Source organism: Varroa destructor, unplaced genomic scaffold (assembly GCF_002443255.2).
Source record: "Varroa destructor unplaced genomic scaffold, Vdes_3.0 BEIS01000002.1, whole genome shotgun sequence".
Classification (NCBI taxonomy): domain Eukaryota; kingdom Metazoa; phylum Arthropoda; class Arachnida; order Mesostigmata; family Varroidae; genus Varroa; species Varroa destructor.
This window is the reverse complement of record NW_019211455.1, coordinates 26,567,432-26,583,521: the sequence shown is the minus strand read 5'-3', so window position 1 is coordinate 26,583,521 and position 16,090 is coordinate 26,567,432. Positions and strand designations below refer to the sequence as shown.

General features: G+C 36.8%; 2 protein-coding genes across 11 annotated transcripts; one reads left to right on the top strand and one right to left on the bottom strand.

Annotated features, from left to right (window-relative positions):
- The first annotated feature begins 145 nt into the window (after nt 1–145).
- DCTN6-p27 (dynactin subunit 6) lies at nt 146–2,742 on the top strand. 4 transcript variants are annotated; one of them, XM_086979425.1, is made up of 6 exons: nt 146–307; nt 977–1,053; nt 1,156–1,261; nt 1,416–1,468; nt 1,750–1,937; nt 2,397–2,742. In XM_086979425.1, the coding sequence occupies exons 1-6, from the start codon at nt 282–284 to the stop codon at nt 2,499–2,501; spliced, it is 555 nt and encodes a 184-aa protein (XP_086835551.1). In that variant the 5' UTR covers nt 146–281; the 3' UTR covers nt 2,502–2,742. The 4 variants fall into 4 exon arrangements, with proteins under 4 accessions (XP_086835551.1, XP_022648213.1, XP_086835552.1 ...); XM_022792478.2 differs by having other exon boundaries at nt 147–307; nt 1,747–1,937; XM_086979426.1 differs by having other exon boundaries at nt 171–356; nt 1,156–1,224.
- Gmd (GDP-mannose 4,6 dehydratase) lies at nt 2,538–12,733 on the bottom strand. 7 transcript variants are annotated; one of them, XM_086979417.1, is made up of 9 exons: nt 12,511–12,731; nt 10,842–11,284; nt 9,528–9,595; nt 8,201–8,333; nt 7,825–7,934; nt 6,748–6,940; nt 6,088–6,307; nt 5,505–5,733; nt 2,538–4,211 (listed from the first exon to the last, which is right to left on the bottom strand). In XM_086979417.1, the coding sequence occupies exons 5-9, from the start codon at nt 7,930–7,932 to the stop codon at nt 4,080–4,082; spliced, it is 882 nt and encodes a 293-aa protein (XP_086835543.1). In that variant the 5' UTR covers nt 7,933–7,934; nt 8,201–8,333; nt 9,528–9,595; nt 10,842–11,284; nt 12,511–12,731; the 3' UTR covers nt 2,538–4,079. The 7 variants fall into 7 exon arrangements, 6 of the variants coding, with proteins under 6 accessions (XP_086835543.1, XP_086835544.1, XP_022648212.1 ...); XM_086979418.1 differs by having other exon boundaries at nt 10,842–11,193; XM_022792477.2 differs by lacking the exon at nt 10,842–11,284.
- Nucleotides 12,734–16,090: the final 3,357 nt, after the last annotated feature.

Sequence of the window (16,090 nt, the reverse complement as noted above, 5' to 3'; positions counted from 1 at the left end):
ACTTAAGTATGACAATTTGAACCTTAATTTATAACCATCGGTCGATAATAGAAGGAACAACCAATGCGAGAACGGAAAAAGAATCCTAAACAGGAATCAGTTTTTTGTTGCTGTGTCTGATTTGCTGGCTGTCGGCAGGTATTTTTCAACCCAGCTGACGTTATATTTGACTACGGGTGGTTGTTCGCGGTTCATTGAGTTGATTTGAGGTCAAATAGTTCTTGTTTTATTTGTGACTGCTGTACACTTCTACTTTGACAAGACTTGGACTGATTTTAGAGATGGCCGACAACAGGCCCAAACCTAAGTACGGCTTCAATTTTTAGTACAAATATGATGCTGCAATGAAATATAACGTATGTATTACTGTCTTACATAGTTTTTGGATATTGTGACGAATTAATGACATCGACGTCAAACAGGTTGCTATTCTAGTGATATGAAAAGTTGCAAGCTCTATAAAAACATTTACCTTTACCGTAAGTCTTTGGAGACATCCGGAAATACAAACAAATTACAAATAAAATTTTAACACTGTGTAGTCTAGATATACAACATAAAGGGTACTTTTTTAAAAAGGAACATGTGGCGCCCATTGTCGTGTATAAGCAAGGTTATAGAAACTGTCCATCCTAAGAAAAAATATTTTCAGTTTCAGTGTTGTTACTTGATTTCATAGTCCTGGTTTTTCGTATTTCCGGGCCGTCTAGCATGTAAGATGTGAATGTTCGGAATTTTGGATTTTTTTTTTGGAACATATTGTGCTCAAGTGGGATAAAAAGTGTCTCTTTCCAAAATCATTTGAAGTGAGTTTAACATTTTCACAAGAATAGTCTACCTTTAACGGTGCTTTTAAACGTACTCCACCAAACAAAGCCACAGTTACTTGACCGAAGGCGAGTCGCTCACAGCTTGTAAAGCTTAGTTTTACAAGCGCATGATTTTAATAAGTGTTTTTGTCTTGTGCGATTATTAGTGGCTCGACAAAGCTTGCTGTTACAGAGGGAGCAACGGTGGTACGCGAGTGTGTTCTCGCTGGAGAAGTGTCCTTTGGTAAGCTAAAAAAAACTATTTTTATGACAGTGAGACATTTATTCCTTGTTGTACAAGCTTCCATGCAAGGTAGTGCTTTTATGGGATTCAATATGATTGCAGGCACTCGTACGGTGGTTCACCCCACAGCACAGATTCTTGCCGAGAAAGGCCCGATCATCATTGGAGAGGGTAATTTGATTGAGGAAAAGGTGAAAATAGTAAATAAGTAAGCAATCAAGAAAAAGTCGTGGTTCGCTTTAAAAATCCGTCTGCACCATAGAACTTATATATATATATATATATAATAAGTGAAGTTCAAAAATGTTTTTCATACGAAGCTCTAACATTTCGCACGTTAATAATCATCACCTATATTACAGCTCTGAGGAGCCGCTGATCATTGGCAATCACAATGTTTTTGAAGTTGGAGCAGGTTAGTCATGTACAAAAATATTATTGTCGGGTACAATGAGCAATATGGACCTATAGTATTATTATGATTATTATGGGAATCATAGAAACGAAACTTATTTAAACATTGCGAAACAAAATCGGTGCTCAAAGAAATAGTTAAATAATACAACAAAGTAGTATCGTTATCGTAAAACAGTTGATTCCATATGGCTTGCATAGTTATGTGAAAAACGTTTATAAGTACACAAACGCGTAACGCTACCAAACCGCACGAATTTTGTACGACAATGTTTGCAGTAGTTCAAGCGCGATCCGTGGGTGACCACAACACATTCGAATGCCTCTCACTAGTTGGTCCGAGAGTCGCCGTAGGAAATGGATGCACCGTGGGAGCTGGCTGTCACATTAGTACGGAAGAAACTCTTGGAGACGACATAGTTGTTTACGGTGCCAATTGCGATCGGAAGCGAGCTTTTGATGTTAACAAGGTACATGGCCGTCCCAGCGTACAGGATTATTCATCTCCATAAATATCGTTTTGCAAAAAAAAGTATTTTCTTGTCGATAGGTGTAATTTTTATTTATGCTCTCATGTATGCTCTTGATCGCAACAGTTGTTCTGCATGATGTGATAATCTTAGACTTCTAAATAATAATTAGTTAATAATAATAGTTAGACTATAAAATGAGTACAATAATTGTTCGGATGCTGAGTAGGAAATCTTTCTGCAGTATATATAAAGATGCATCAATCAGCTTAGTAAAAATGTCTTAAATTGAATTTAGTCAGAAAGCCGTTCTTTTGTTCTAACTGTTTTTGAAAGATCTGGTTTCACCGACTAGATGTTACGATTTGATACATGCATGATACAGGAGTTAACCTCAATACATCTAATCAACAACGGCGACTTTATAACTAACTAATTAGACCTGCGGGAATTTTTCAGGCATCAAACCCCCAAATCGATTTCCTTTTGAAAGTAATGGTCAATTATCACCACGTGCATAAACCCAATCGGACGAAAGATGGCCAAATGATCGAAGCAAAGTAAGGCTATATGCTACAACAAAACCAACAAACAGTGCTATTCATTCATAGTACATCAAACGCTTCGGATACAGCTAGCGTCTTTATTTATAAAAATTAATATTGTTTATATAATTTTTATCATTGCATTTGTCCTAAATATATTGTCTGTGAGTTCTCATATTAGAAGCAAGGCTGCAATTACATTTTTCTGTTCATATATCGTATTAAAATGCTTAAGGTAATAAATATCGAATAGAGATATATACTTTGTTCAACTTGCTTTTAAACATGATCACTGTACATATATATATATATATATGTCAAGCTCAACAGGGTCTTCTTTCCCGCCGTTCAGTCCAAGACCATTTTATCGACTATGGTTTCACTAGACAGTAGATAGCGACAGTGGTAATCTTGTTATTCCATTCACGCGCATTACTAATTATGTGACGAGGCATTTGGCTACCATAGTTATTCGGCTGTTTACCCGCGAATCTCTTCTTTAAGAATTTCTTCACTTTGACATTAAGAGCACTAGGCAGAGATCACATTGTGTGGCTGTAGAGGTAAATACTGGATTAGTACGAAAGAAATGCCGTATGTTGTTTAAACAAACGGTAAGTGTTTAAAACTAACTTTAGGAATGGCGTAAACCCTGTTGCTTTCAATGAAGTTTGCTGCTTCAAAGATGAGCTCCCATGCTAGATCGGCATGGAGTCCACAAAAAATTTAGTTTTTACATTTAGTGCTTTCTTGCCTTTTTGCCTAATATAGATTTAAGCTATTACAACTTTGGCGGGATGACACTGCAATGTCCATTCAGATCACAGTAGTTCTATTCATTCAAAACATTTTCAACAGTTCTCTCTGAGCTCTCTAAGCATAATTGCTCTAAAAAACCTGCATCTTTAAGCTTGATTATAATTCTCATTTTTAATTATAATCACCCAAAATAAATCTTAGGTAGTCATCTTGATTTACATGTATTTTACGTATGTAGCATGACTTTTTTTGGTGACGAAAGCCATTAATAATTATAATATATTATCAATGGTTTTTATCGTCGATGAGCATTAAATTTTAGTATTGTTAGAATATGAAAATGGCTTTGACGTACAAAACGGTGTCATTTGCGACTATAAACGACACAATTCTTGCGAGCTTCATATGTTACACAGCCAGACTTATATTATAACAGGAGTTACAGGTATTGTTTTCGTTAAATATATTTTATCGTTAGGTGCCAAGCACATACAAAATTTGAATGCATGAAAATATTTGATTTGAGCAGTGTAATATATAAAATTTAAGGCGAGGTAGCATTTTGTCTTAGCCTTCATTAGTTTTTGTCCATTTTTAACACGAACTGAATACGAACACAAAATAGATGACCTGTGTTATTAGAAATTGCTTCTTCCTCCTTTTAGGTATTCTCAACATTTACAAACCAATTGTCTTTTAACATCAACTGTCATCACAAATCTACAAATATCTTCAAACTCAAGGAATGGTAGAGCATATTAAACTAAATTACAACAAATTCATTTAACACGGCTATTTCCAGTAGCAGGTAAAAACGTCTTCGTTTTTTTTAATTATCTTACGCTATTGGATTATTCTTCATTAGTTCTAGGTCTGCGTCGACCATTTCGTTCACGAGCTGGTCGAACGATACTTTCGGTGACCATCCCATCTTTGTTTTGGCCTTTGTTGCATCGCCGACTAGAAGATCCTATAAATAGATAAATAAAGGAGTCGAATGTGGTGTGAGTAAATGAATTTAACAAGACCTTTTAGCGCATATCAATTGCGGTTTAGAAGATCCGAAGACGGTGTAACTGTGCGAACGGTTCGTCAGCAATTACCTTCAAAATTCTTGATAAAGTGGTATTTAGTGTTCAGTACGTAATACAACATGACGAATACTAGGTGAGTTACTGGAACCTTGCATTACATCCATCTTTGAGCATAATTCTCTCATGGAAAGACTAATCAAAACCATTTATAAAGAATGCGTTCACGTGATTCCTCCATGGTTTGAAATTATCTCGTCGTCTATAATTCTCTTGAAGAATGAAAGTATTAGATCCTGGGCTATAGGCGACGATAGTATTCCATAAAGAAGATCCCAAAGTGATCTGGCATTGAAGCCTTCTTTAGAACGTCGCTTGTCTTGTTTAGCTTTCAGCTATGTCAGGGCCGATGTTTTCCTGGAAGCGAAAATGAGAGCTATGTCCTGTACTCATGTGTTAGGTGATACATTCTACGGGACTGGATACACCGTGAGCTCATATAGCCAAGTAATCCTAACGTATTTTCCCCGCTCAGGATACAGGTTAGTATATATGCGATAGATTGCCCTTGGAAAAACGAGTTTAATAGGTACCCTAATAAAACCTTCATAACCGTAAGAATAAGGGTCTGCCCCCATAAAATAGTTGTTGGCAATGTCGGTGTAACCAACATTTACGTGTTCCTTCTGTCCAACTCTTTCATATGTCGATTGCACTGAGAAAATATAGTTCTCAGGCTCTATAATGAATTCCGGATATGGGCGGTCTTTCGGCCAACCACCAGAAGCTGTTTATTGCAGTACAGAAGTTCTGAAGAGTTTTACACAATTTGGTTATGAAGAGCAGATCATATGTGGTGCTTTTTATCTATATCCCGGGTCTTAAAAGGGACCAATAGGCCACTACTGCGAAGTATCTCTTTACTATAAGCGAGTCGACGGTAATCGGAAACGTTATTTATGATTCTTACAGTACAAACCAACTTTCATTCAAAATCATGACATACTTTAGGCAAAAATTGACGAGAGCTTTATGTAATTCTCCGTCCGTTGTGGAGACTTTGAATATTAAAGAGGTTGAGATTAAATCGTTGTAAAGTTTTTGGACTTCTATGGGCTGTAGAAAAAGAAAATGTCGGCCTAAGGAAAAATTCAATGAGAAATCACGACAGTCTAGGCTTAGTAAGGGCTACGATTTTGTAGAGTCTATTCAACACGCTTCAGTATCCATACCACTTCAGCAGGCCGGTAATATTTCGGGTTGACTTTGACTCGAACAATGTTCGTGCCCTTTTCTACGCCCTCCTCTTTGACGCCCTTGCCACGCCACCCGATGGCCCTTCCGGTTCGGGCGAATGCCTTCTCGACGAACTCGCGCACTGAATGTTTTTCACCTGTCGCTACAACGAAATCTTCTGGTGTGTCACGCTGAAGCATCAGCCACATTGCTTCAACATAATCCCTGTAACGTAAATAGGCACCAGGTAAGACATTTTGAAAATATATTAGTATCTTTAAATGCAGACCTAGAAATTAGATCACGCTAACCACAGCGAAACATTACTAAAATCCACATAAAAATTTCACAAAATTGACTAGTTTGTCTCGAAACCGACTGAATTCTTCGTTGACCACAAGCCGATAAAGTCATCAAAATAAAAAAAAAATTCGAGCAAAGTAACTATTTCACTTTGCTAGTAATCGTTAATATATTCTATTTTGCTATTGATTTTCCGCTTTACTCTGGTGAGATTTGCTCTGTGATCGTACCACTGAAAAGTGATAATTTCTCGTTTTCAATGGAATAATTTGTTACCTAGCGTGTCCCCAGTCTCTTTCGGAGTCGAGATTGCCCAATTCGAAGTACTCCAGTTGACCAAGATGAATCTTGGCCACGGAACGTGAGATCTTCCGAGTGACGAATGTCTCACCCCGTCTCGGACTTTCGTGATTAAACAGAATCCCATTCGTAGCGAACATCCCATACGCTTCCCGGTAATTTACCGTAATCCAGTAAGCATACAGCTTAGCACAACCTATTGGTATGATAAATGGGAAAACCAGCAGTGATAATATGGGCAAACTGTTGTCAATCAACGTTCTCTAGACGTTACATTCTAGGCGCACTCTCAAGTCTATTTTATAATAGCCATTGCGTTAATAGTTATAGAAGAAACGGTATTCCAATACCACAACTAGGCAAGATAAAGAATCCGCTTTAGTGGCTTGTAGTCTGAAGACATATCCCCAAGCATTATTCAAAAATGTCCGATAACTGTTGATGAAGCTGGTCCCCTTTTGCAATAAAAGTGACACGGCGGGGCTTCCTGTGTTTTCGTTGTATGTTTAGCAAGCGAAAATCAATAAATAGTAATGATCGTTTAAGTGCATAGCTATCAATGTATTCAGTTTTGTCAATGTATGTATTTGAATATTGATGAAAAATTCGATTGCTTATATACACGTAAGCACAAACCATAGGGCGAACGAGGGTAGAAAGGTGTTGTCTCTTTTTGTGGGATTTCCATAACCTTGCCATAGAGCTCTGACGTCGACGCTTGGTAGAAACGAACAGTTTTGTCCAATTCACAAATTCGAATTGCTTCGAGGAGCCGCAACGTACCTATGGCATCGACGTCTGCGGTGTACTCCGATAACTCGAACGACACCTGAAATAGGTGAAAATAAGTGTTATGTTTGAGAAGGATGGCTTCACCTAGTCCATCAAGTCTTCTCTTTTGCATAGCCCTGTTTACTCGTCGAAACTGAGTCGTATATAAATAAATGTTTCCTCTTCAAGTCAAAATTTTCTTTAGATGGAGATTTGGCTTAACTCTGGACTTAGGCGTATGTCCTGGAGTTATCCATTGTCTGATTCACGCAGACGCAGAGACATTACTGCAAGTTGCTTGTAATCTGTGTAACTGCTTGTTGCACAATGAAATGTTGAGAAATAATAGAAAGCCGGGTTTTTTTGCTTAGATTTAGATGGATCCAGACTCCTAATATGTAGTGAAATTGTATCGCGTATTTTTGAAACCTGGCAGTAACGAGATCTTCGCAACTCATTGTCCAATTAATAAGTAGTCTTCGGCCGTTGTTCCTTAAAAATTCCTTCAAACGGTCTCCGTTAATCTCATATAGTCGACAAGAGGTATAAAACGATATATTCACCAAGTCGAAAATTTTGCAAACCATCTTGGAGCAGTACTTCGAAATTCTCATCACATATGGACAAAAACTTCGGGATGTTCCGATACATTTTTTAACCTAGGAAAAGGTTAGGTAAGATAGTGGCAAAATAGAAGTGTCTTCGACGCGACCAAGAAGCATTTGAAGAACTGAAAACGCTTTTGAATTGTATAGAGAAATAAACAAACAGTTAATAGAATAAGAGCGAGAATATCTGAAACGAGACACTATCTTTTATACATCAACTTAATAATTAAAAAATGATAGTATATTATATAGAATATTAAAGCACCAATATTGGGTTTAGGGTACCACAGGGTAATACTGGTGATTGGCACACATTTACTGTGCCTTTACGTACCTTTACATGAGATTGCGCTCCTAGGTTATAGATTTCTGTAGGTTGGATTTCCCGAATCAACTTGATCAAACTTAGGCTATCTAGAAGGTCGCCATAGTGAAGCTTCATTGCTGTAAAAAAACATAAACGTGCTAATTAAAGTTCATACGGACGTTTCCATCATGGCCGTCATCGTATAAAACGTTATACTAACTATTTAAATGATCATTAAGCATTTCTTATGAGCGTAAATATCTTAGACATCTCTCAGATATAAATATCTCAATTTTGTATTAGTTGAGCAGATTCTTAACGTGCTTACTGTTCATTCTTCAATTCGGATTTTTGTATATGTCTGTGCTTGATGAGTGAAAATTACTAACACTAAATTACTAACAGCTTTTTTGGTGAATCTGGGGATTTTCATAAAGGTGATGAATCCTGCCAGTGTTGAAGGAGCTCGATCGTCTTCGAATACCATGAACTTCATAGCCCTTCTCCAGAAGAAATTCTGCCAGATATGAGCCATCCTACAATAGTAAACATTTATATATTGATAAAGAATTAGTTGCGTTGGTTATAACGCTTGAAACTTTATTTAGCCATATCTTTAGCATTGATGAAGCTATATATATATGCATGTCTATCAATACATAGTATGACGTAGGGTGTCATTTGATGGTAGATTGATTAAGTAATTAAATTTTTTCTAAACTATTCTCAACTATTCAATTAATTCATTCATGTTTGCAGTACAAAACGTCCTGTAAATCATGTCGGTCGCTTTTTGCTCAGTTTTGCTAGTTAACATCGTTTCATTATAATTTTATGACTGCTTTGATATTATACAATATGTAGGTGTCATGCTTTTTGCGTCAGGAACCCAGATTTCTTTCAATTTAATGGATGGCATAATCTTGTATCTTGAATTCCTGCAGTGTCACCTTTCCTACGTCCCATTCCGTATTACATCATACAATAGAGAGTTTTGTTAGTAATAAAAATACCTGTAAAGCTATTCTTAGTGAGAAACATAGAAAAATCAAAACATTTTACAAAAAAATGATGACGCTGCAGCAACAATGTTTAACGAACATAACGTATGAAATTTCGTACACATTTGGTTTTAAATGCATAAAAATGCTGTAGACGTTACATTTAATTCTGGATAACTTATTCTACTTTGTTTAGAGGCATTCTAGGGACTATGACAGGTGTGTCATCATAGTTTATTCCAAATGTGGTATCTTTGACCGAGTCATTTCGAGCGAATATTGACAGTTAACTAATAACAATGAAAGTAAATACTACACAATTTATGCAAATAAAGTTATTAATATTACTTTGCTTTATATATTGCTTTATATATATTATTAAATATTACTTTATTATATATATCACCACTTGGGCAACCTGAGCACAATAAATGTAATAAACACTTGGCTTCATGTTAAAAGCTGCCGTGAAGGACCACATTTAGTTTGATTTATCCATCCAAGCAATTTACTTCACAATAGCTAGGCCATGATCAATTTTGAAACAACAGTTTGAAAACCAATGGGTAATTATTTTGTATCTGTAACCTATGTAATCCATTTTTTAAACACTAGAGTCAGACAGCCACTTGACTGTTCGACGAGCTTACTTATTTTTTTTACTGAATTACCGTACTAATGGACATATAATATATGACGGCAGTAAAACCACAGAGCGAAATACATTACTGGAACACCTGCTGTCCATTATTTGGCATTCTGTCCCGAGAATTCGACGTGCTTGGCAATAACTTGGCCTGTCAAGAGACGACGTAGAGGTTACTCGTATGCATCATGTCGGCAAAAATTCCATCTCTATACTAGCTATGCAAAAGCTATAGATTTGAAAGTATAGGACTACAACATGAGTGACGTCTATATAAACTCACCGAGCTTTTAAACAGAACAAAGCACGTAGATGTATTTCGGTGATAGAATTTTTAAGCAAGCGATCATGCCATTGTTGGCATAAAAAATAGGCTTGCTTAATACATGTTTACTCGACAGACCAAAAACATGCGAAAGTAGTCAAGATGCTCAAAATGTAGTCAAATAACTACTTCATCTGTTTAGTGAATGCTATTGACATGAGCTGCACGACATATATGATTCAATCAAGGAAGCGTGAGATTGCTTAGTATTTGAAAAGTTATTTTTAAATTTAGACGCTAATTTGATAATAAATCATGGATAAGATAGGTAAAACCATTAAAAAAAGACAAAAAGGTGTTAATATGCCATGAACTCTGCGTGACATGATTATACTACAGAGAATTTAAGATAAATTTCTAACTGAATCAAAGTAAGTGAACATCCTATAATTATCCATAGAAATAACATGAAAATTCACACCATAGTTTATCTTAGTTTAATTTCGGATCGTTTTGTTGTTTTTTTTTTATAATTTGCTAGTTTTAGCAATAATAATTAATACAATTTTTATTTATTCACTTTTCTTTTTGGTTAATCAACGACAATTCAAATAGACAAAACACGCAAATGTGTATATGATACATACATGATTCGTTTTATACGTAATTTGTTACCGCTTCTGTGTTCAAAAATTTCACATCGTTTTTGCCCTAATTTTTTGCAGCATTCGTGGAAGGCTTCGGAGGCTAAAAGTTTGAAGCATTACACTTTAAACTTCTAGCCTCAAGCAACAAAATATTTAGGTTTCTTTTTGTGTGGTGTAGGTTTATTATGCGCTTCTGGTAAAGAGACTTTACCCGATTTCACGAACGTCACACCGACGCCATATTCGGGTCGTATGGGTAGGCCACAGCCTCAAATGAGGGAGCTTTCGGAGCCTCGATTATGCATACAACAGTAAGCGCTTTCCTGTATCTTTTGCGTTGTACAAAATGAATCTGTAGCCATTGGAAGAGATGATCAGCCCTAGATACGAAAACTTGATTATACGCACAAGGTTTAAATCGACAAAAAAAACAACGCGTCGTCAGTCCTTTCAAGACCCCTTTCTATGAATTTTACTGCTCTCACCTTAGGTAGCTTAACAACCAGTTCGAACTTTGCTGTTTTTTGAAGGTGTTGATAGGGTCTGCTAAACTTAGAATCTAGCAGCGTCTTAGATGACCAGATCATATCGTCCAGAATAATTTCAATGAGATTTTGCAGTCCTGTTCTCCCAAGGTATCTCTCTTATATGGTAGATATGTAACCACGCTGCTAACGCCAGCTATATACGTCGAGATATTTGAAAACCTAGTCGGCCATGAGAGTCTTGCATGCTTCTTCGATCGAATGCCTCTTTGAAGGCATCTGAAACCTCCTCGAAATACCTTCGTCAGTTTTAAATACGGAGATAAGCGTGTCCTACAACACAACCGGTTTCCTACAGCGCGACGGTCGAATGGTCAGGCCAGAGACAACAACGTATCTATATTAGGGCTTGCTGGAATTCAACAGGCTCCTAGAACGCGTTCCTGCAGTAAACTCAAGATTCAAAATACGAAAAAAAAAGTGCTGAGCAGCATTTCGACTTTAGTCATCATCTGCACGCTGGCCGCAACCAGCGAATACAGCCTTATTTGGGTTATTCCCGTCATCTAGTCAATAAAACATGAAACACGATCAGAGTTACCGGTGATACAGCCGGCGTATACCTTGAAGGGCCGCAGCCTTTAGAACGTACGTTATATAATATAGAAAGAATCATTGAGCTCCCGGTAATTCTGCTGCGTAATGTTGCTGCACTTTTCTTATCTTTCTTGATTTTTGCAGGCTATCTTGTCGAATTCTCCACCTCAATAGAGCTATAAACCAGCCCCATAATATCAAAGCATTGAGTGAGGAGCGGAATCATTTGTTTCCTTATAATAATAACGTTTATGAGTTATAACCAACTGATGATAGCATTTGTGGTTTTGTATTTTTGTGTAAATACTCTGATTTATATCAGACATAGTAGTGATATATCGCGTTCGCTGTGCTGTGCATACAACGATCATTGAGGATCCCTATGAGCAATAAAGGGCTTTGATCTATAAATGCTTCGACATCCATTGCTTTTATAAACATATAGGAATCTTAGCTGCAACAATGTTTTTTTTCCCCCATAAGAAAAAGTGTTGAACGGTTCTTATCCGTCATTCACTAAGAATGACGGTGAGACATGATTTTCTTTGGAATGAATTACGTCTATGCGTGTTTTGGTGCTATATGTGAGCTCTGCCTAAAACGTGAGATAAACCTAGTGATAAACGTGTGTTATCACTAGGCATACATATGTGCTGGCACAGATGAATTTAATTGAAAAAAACGTCCTATTATAATAAATGCATAAAAATGTGGGCATGCTTGTTCTCGAAAAGCACATATATAATGATATTAACGTTATTAATTCAAGAAGATATCATATATTTATCAGTATTTGTATTACTATTAACAGTATTATTATTACGACTCAACACCACTGACAGCATCAGCGAAAATATTTATTTTATATTAAGGCTAACGATGGCAATACTATCTAATTCTAGTAGCTACTACGAAACGCATAAAGAGAACCAGAAGTTCACCTTTCAAAACAACGTTTTTCAAAACTGCTTCATAGGCTTGTAATCAAAACAAAAAACGGACTACTAGGTGATATTATTTACTCAAAAATTAATGTGTTCCTTTTCATTTAACAATTTTTCTGTTGTTGTACCTGACCGGTGATGCCAGAAATCAGGGCCACTTTCCGCGCGTCAGCTGACATTTCTCGCACTCCTGAAACCGATAGAGCTTTTGAGTACGATAGTCGTCGGCTCTACGGGCGCTTTGCAGAACTCAGATTAGATGACGCCCAGGTAATGCTTGTCCTCTTCAACCCAGACATAGGCAATCGCGGTTGCAGCAGTAGCGGCTACTTTGCGGTCGCTACTCGGCGAGTAGTGGATTTCAAATTTCGCGCGCTTAACTGACAGTAATCTCCATTGGCGACGGAAGGGATAGATAGAGAAATCAAAGAGGTTATTTATTAAAACTTATTGGACCATGCTAATAAGGATGAGCGGAGAAAAAGTGCAAAAAGATATATGCCCAAGGAAATATAATCGAGAGATATACGTGAAGAAAATGCAGAACATACAGGCAATAAAATATAACTATATCTACCACCTAGTTTATAACACGTTTGAAAAAACTAAAAATGTTTGAACCCTCTTTTAAGGAATAATGTGCTGCAAGTAATAACAATAAAAAGTAGAAATAAAAGATGTTACCTTTAATGGTAGCAAAACGAGCATAAAATGGATTGTGCGCTGTACACCGTAACTCTACGATGTCCTGTGTAAACATATTACGTATGATGTGATAATATTCGTTCAAGGTTTAATCTAACACAACCCAAACTGTATGTAGTGTAGGTTTATATGCTCTAAGTTGGATTTTAACAAAAATGAAACAATGTTAACATGCACTGTGATAACACAATGACAATAATGATCAATTTGGGCAAAACTCCATTGTATATTGTTTGACATACATATGCTCTAGAAACATGTGCCTATGTAAGTGTTAATTTAAAAGTCGGCCCTGATCTCTGGTTTTTTTCGGTAAGGCGCGTGGAGAACATACATGGTGATGATGGGTTGAATCGCGCTGGTCACGTAGGAAATTTGAAATCCTGGCTGAATAGCGGGCAATGAATGGCCGCTACTGCCGCGTTCGCGGGTGTCTATGTCTGCTTTCAACCGATGCCAACTATATAGCTGGTCAGCCTCAACGTAAATTTCTATTGGAATTTGATGGAAAGTAACCTTGTAGCATCGCGTAAAGTTAACCTAAATAGGCCCGCTGCTAATTCATATATTCACACTACCTACAAAAAGCTTTGACGTGGTTATCAGCTGTGGAATACCAGAACCCTCGTAACCATCAACTACCATTCGTGATGTTCTCCTTGTTTCGGAAGAACTTGAAACTTCCTTGCCGCGACATTTATTCTCTTAGGAGGCCGGCCGCTTGGCTTCTTGCAGCTCTGTTGTCAATCAGCATTTAACAAGCAGAAGTTGGAAGCGCCAGCTTTCAAACAAGTGTCAAACCTGAAGTTCGTTGGTAGCAAAACTGCGATTGGGCATGCAGCACAACCGTCCGGATCAATCGATCGCCAGTCAATCATGTGTCGTTCAGGGCCATGCAACTAAAAACTACTATTGTATATGAAATTGCTATTTCTATGTTTTACAGGCTAATGCGCTTTTTCTTACTTTATATTACTCTTGATTGGTCGACGATATCCATAAGATTAACAAAATAAATCATCAATTACATGCATAGTCAATGGTAGCATAAAAGAAAATATTTATGAAAAAGAAGCATGCTTCACCAATGAACGAACAGTACACCAAAACACGTCCTACGATTTCCACGTCATTGGCTTGGAATTGAAGACCCTTCATAATATATAATAATATTTATTGTATCATTTAATGTTTCAGATTGCACACATTTTAACCTTTTGTTCAGGCTTTTTTTTAAGCCGGTCTGTGAAGTGTGAAAATCATCAGTTTGTACCTTCAAGGAAACAAAACTACGTTTGTGCCTATTTCAAAATTTTGAATATAGGTTAGTCTTTATAAGGGCTATCTTCCACTGCTAGACTGTCACAAGCATTTCGGGGTGCTACTTATTTATCCAAATTTTGTAAAGGTTTAAGGCATTCAAGCCAGATGCCCCAAACAGGTGTTTCTTTTCCGATCATAACATACACAAAAATGCAGACATACATATTGTACAAAGATACACAGGCAAATGTACAATTTTTTCTTTGTTTGTACTGCTAAAATTTTCTGTCAATTATTATTTCTAACCCGAGTTAAAATCAGGAATATAATTCAGGAATTTTCTGGTAGAAATGTTTGGTTGCTGGTCAAGTTTCATTAATATATCGACTGAAATGATAGGTGCTAGGACCCTTTATTGACTCAAATCACCCTATCTTTGCAATGCGCATTTCACTTGCTAGGAAGTGGTGGAATCAACCATTCACTACATTTGAAGAACTATAGTACACGTTTATTTCACAGTGCTCGCACTTTCTGCCTTGACGAGAAGGAAGTATAATTTCTTTGCCATTTTATAACGGACGTATATATGTATATATATCGGCACAAAATGACATTGGGGGCAAGGAAGTGCTGGTTTGATGATATCAATTTTTTCATGACATTGCGTTTTTATTATTTATCTATAGTGTAATCCCTTTGAAGGTATACAATTTAGCGCAATGGATCTAGCAAGCAGACAGTAGCTAGCTGGGATGCCGCTTATTTTTCAAATCCTGAAATTGGATATAGGGCTTACAACGGAGATTTGACCTTTTACTGGCACGAACAATGTGTATCTCAGTTGAAGTTGGCTTGCATACGTCTCGATTGTCTGCAACTGTAGACTTCTCATTCATATAGACCTTCTTGCCATCTACTGTGTTAAAAAATGTATACTAATCCACAATAATCAGACGTGGAATACCTTAAGCATAGAAATATACAAAGTATCTTTGTAACTTTTTTATATTTTTATCCCAAAGTATTTCAAACCATGAATATTGTAAGGTACACGACTTAGTGCGCACTAAGTTCTTATATGTGGCCGAAATTTACATTAACGTGATGCTACTGACCGTCTGAATTTAAAGATTGATCGTGCTTGTCATGCGATCCTAGATACGGTCAGATACAAGCCAGAGGTTAACTTGAGTTGCAGACCTAAAATCCTAAGTTTGATTGAATTTTTCTTTTAATCTTGTTTGAATCTATCTCAGCTGGCAACTTTTTTCATTCTGAAACAAACTGTAAAACAGTTGTAGTGGGCTCGTAAAGTAGTGTTCTGAAATTGTCTCGACTTTTGTGCTCGACAAATCGACTTTCAATGCCACAGTTAGCCAAATATACCTCTGTTAACCATAAGGAGTATCTACTGGGTAAGCCAATAAGCTGGTTTCAGAGGTAATTTCAGACAGGGCTAAATAAGTCAGTTTGTGAGAATTTAAACATGCTATTGCTTAGAGCACTGTACAGATAATCTGATTGCACCAAAGGTAATCCAAGTTCCAAGTGCAAGTAATATTTAAAAATTACTTTTTTTTTAGAGATGTTCTTCGTTTAAAAATTTTGAAGGTACAGCTTGCCTGAACATTAGTCGATTCTGGAGAAAAGCAAATGGGAAATGATATTCCAGAAAAGTAGGCTAGCTCACTGTCACCTTGGGAACTGTGCAGTCCCATAATGCGTCTTGATTTGATA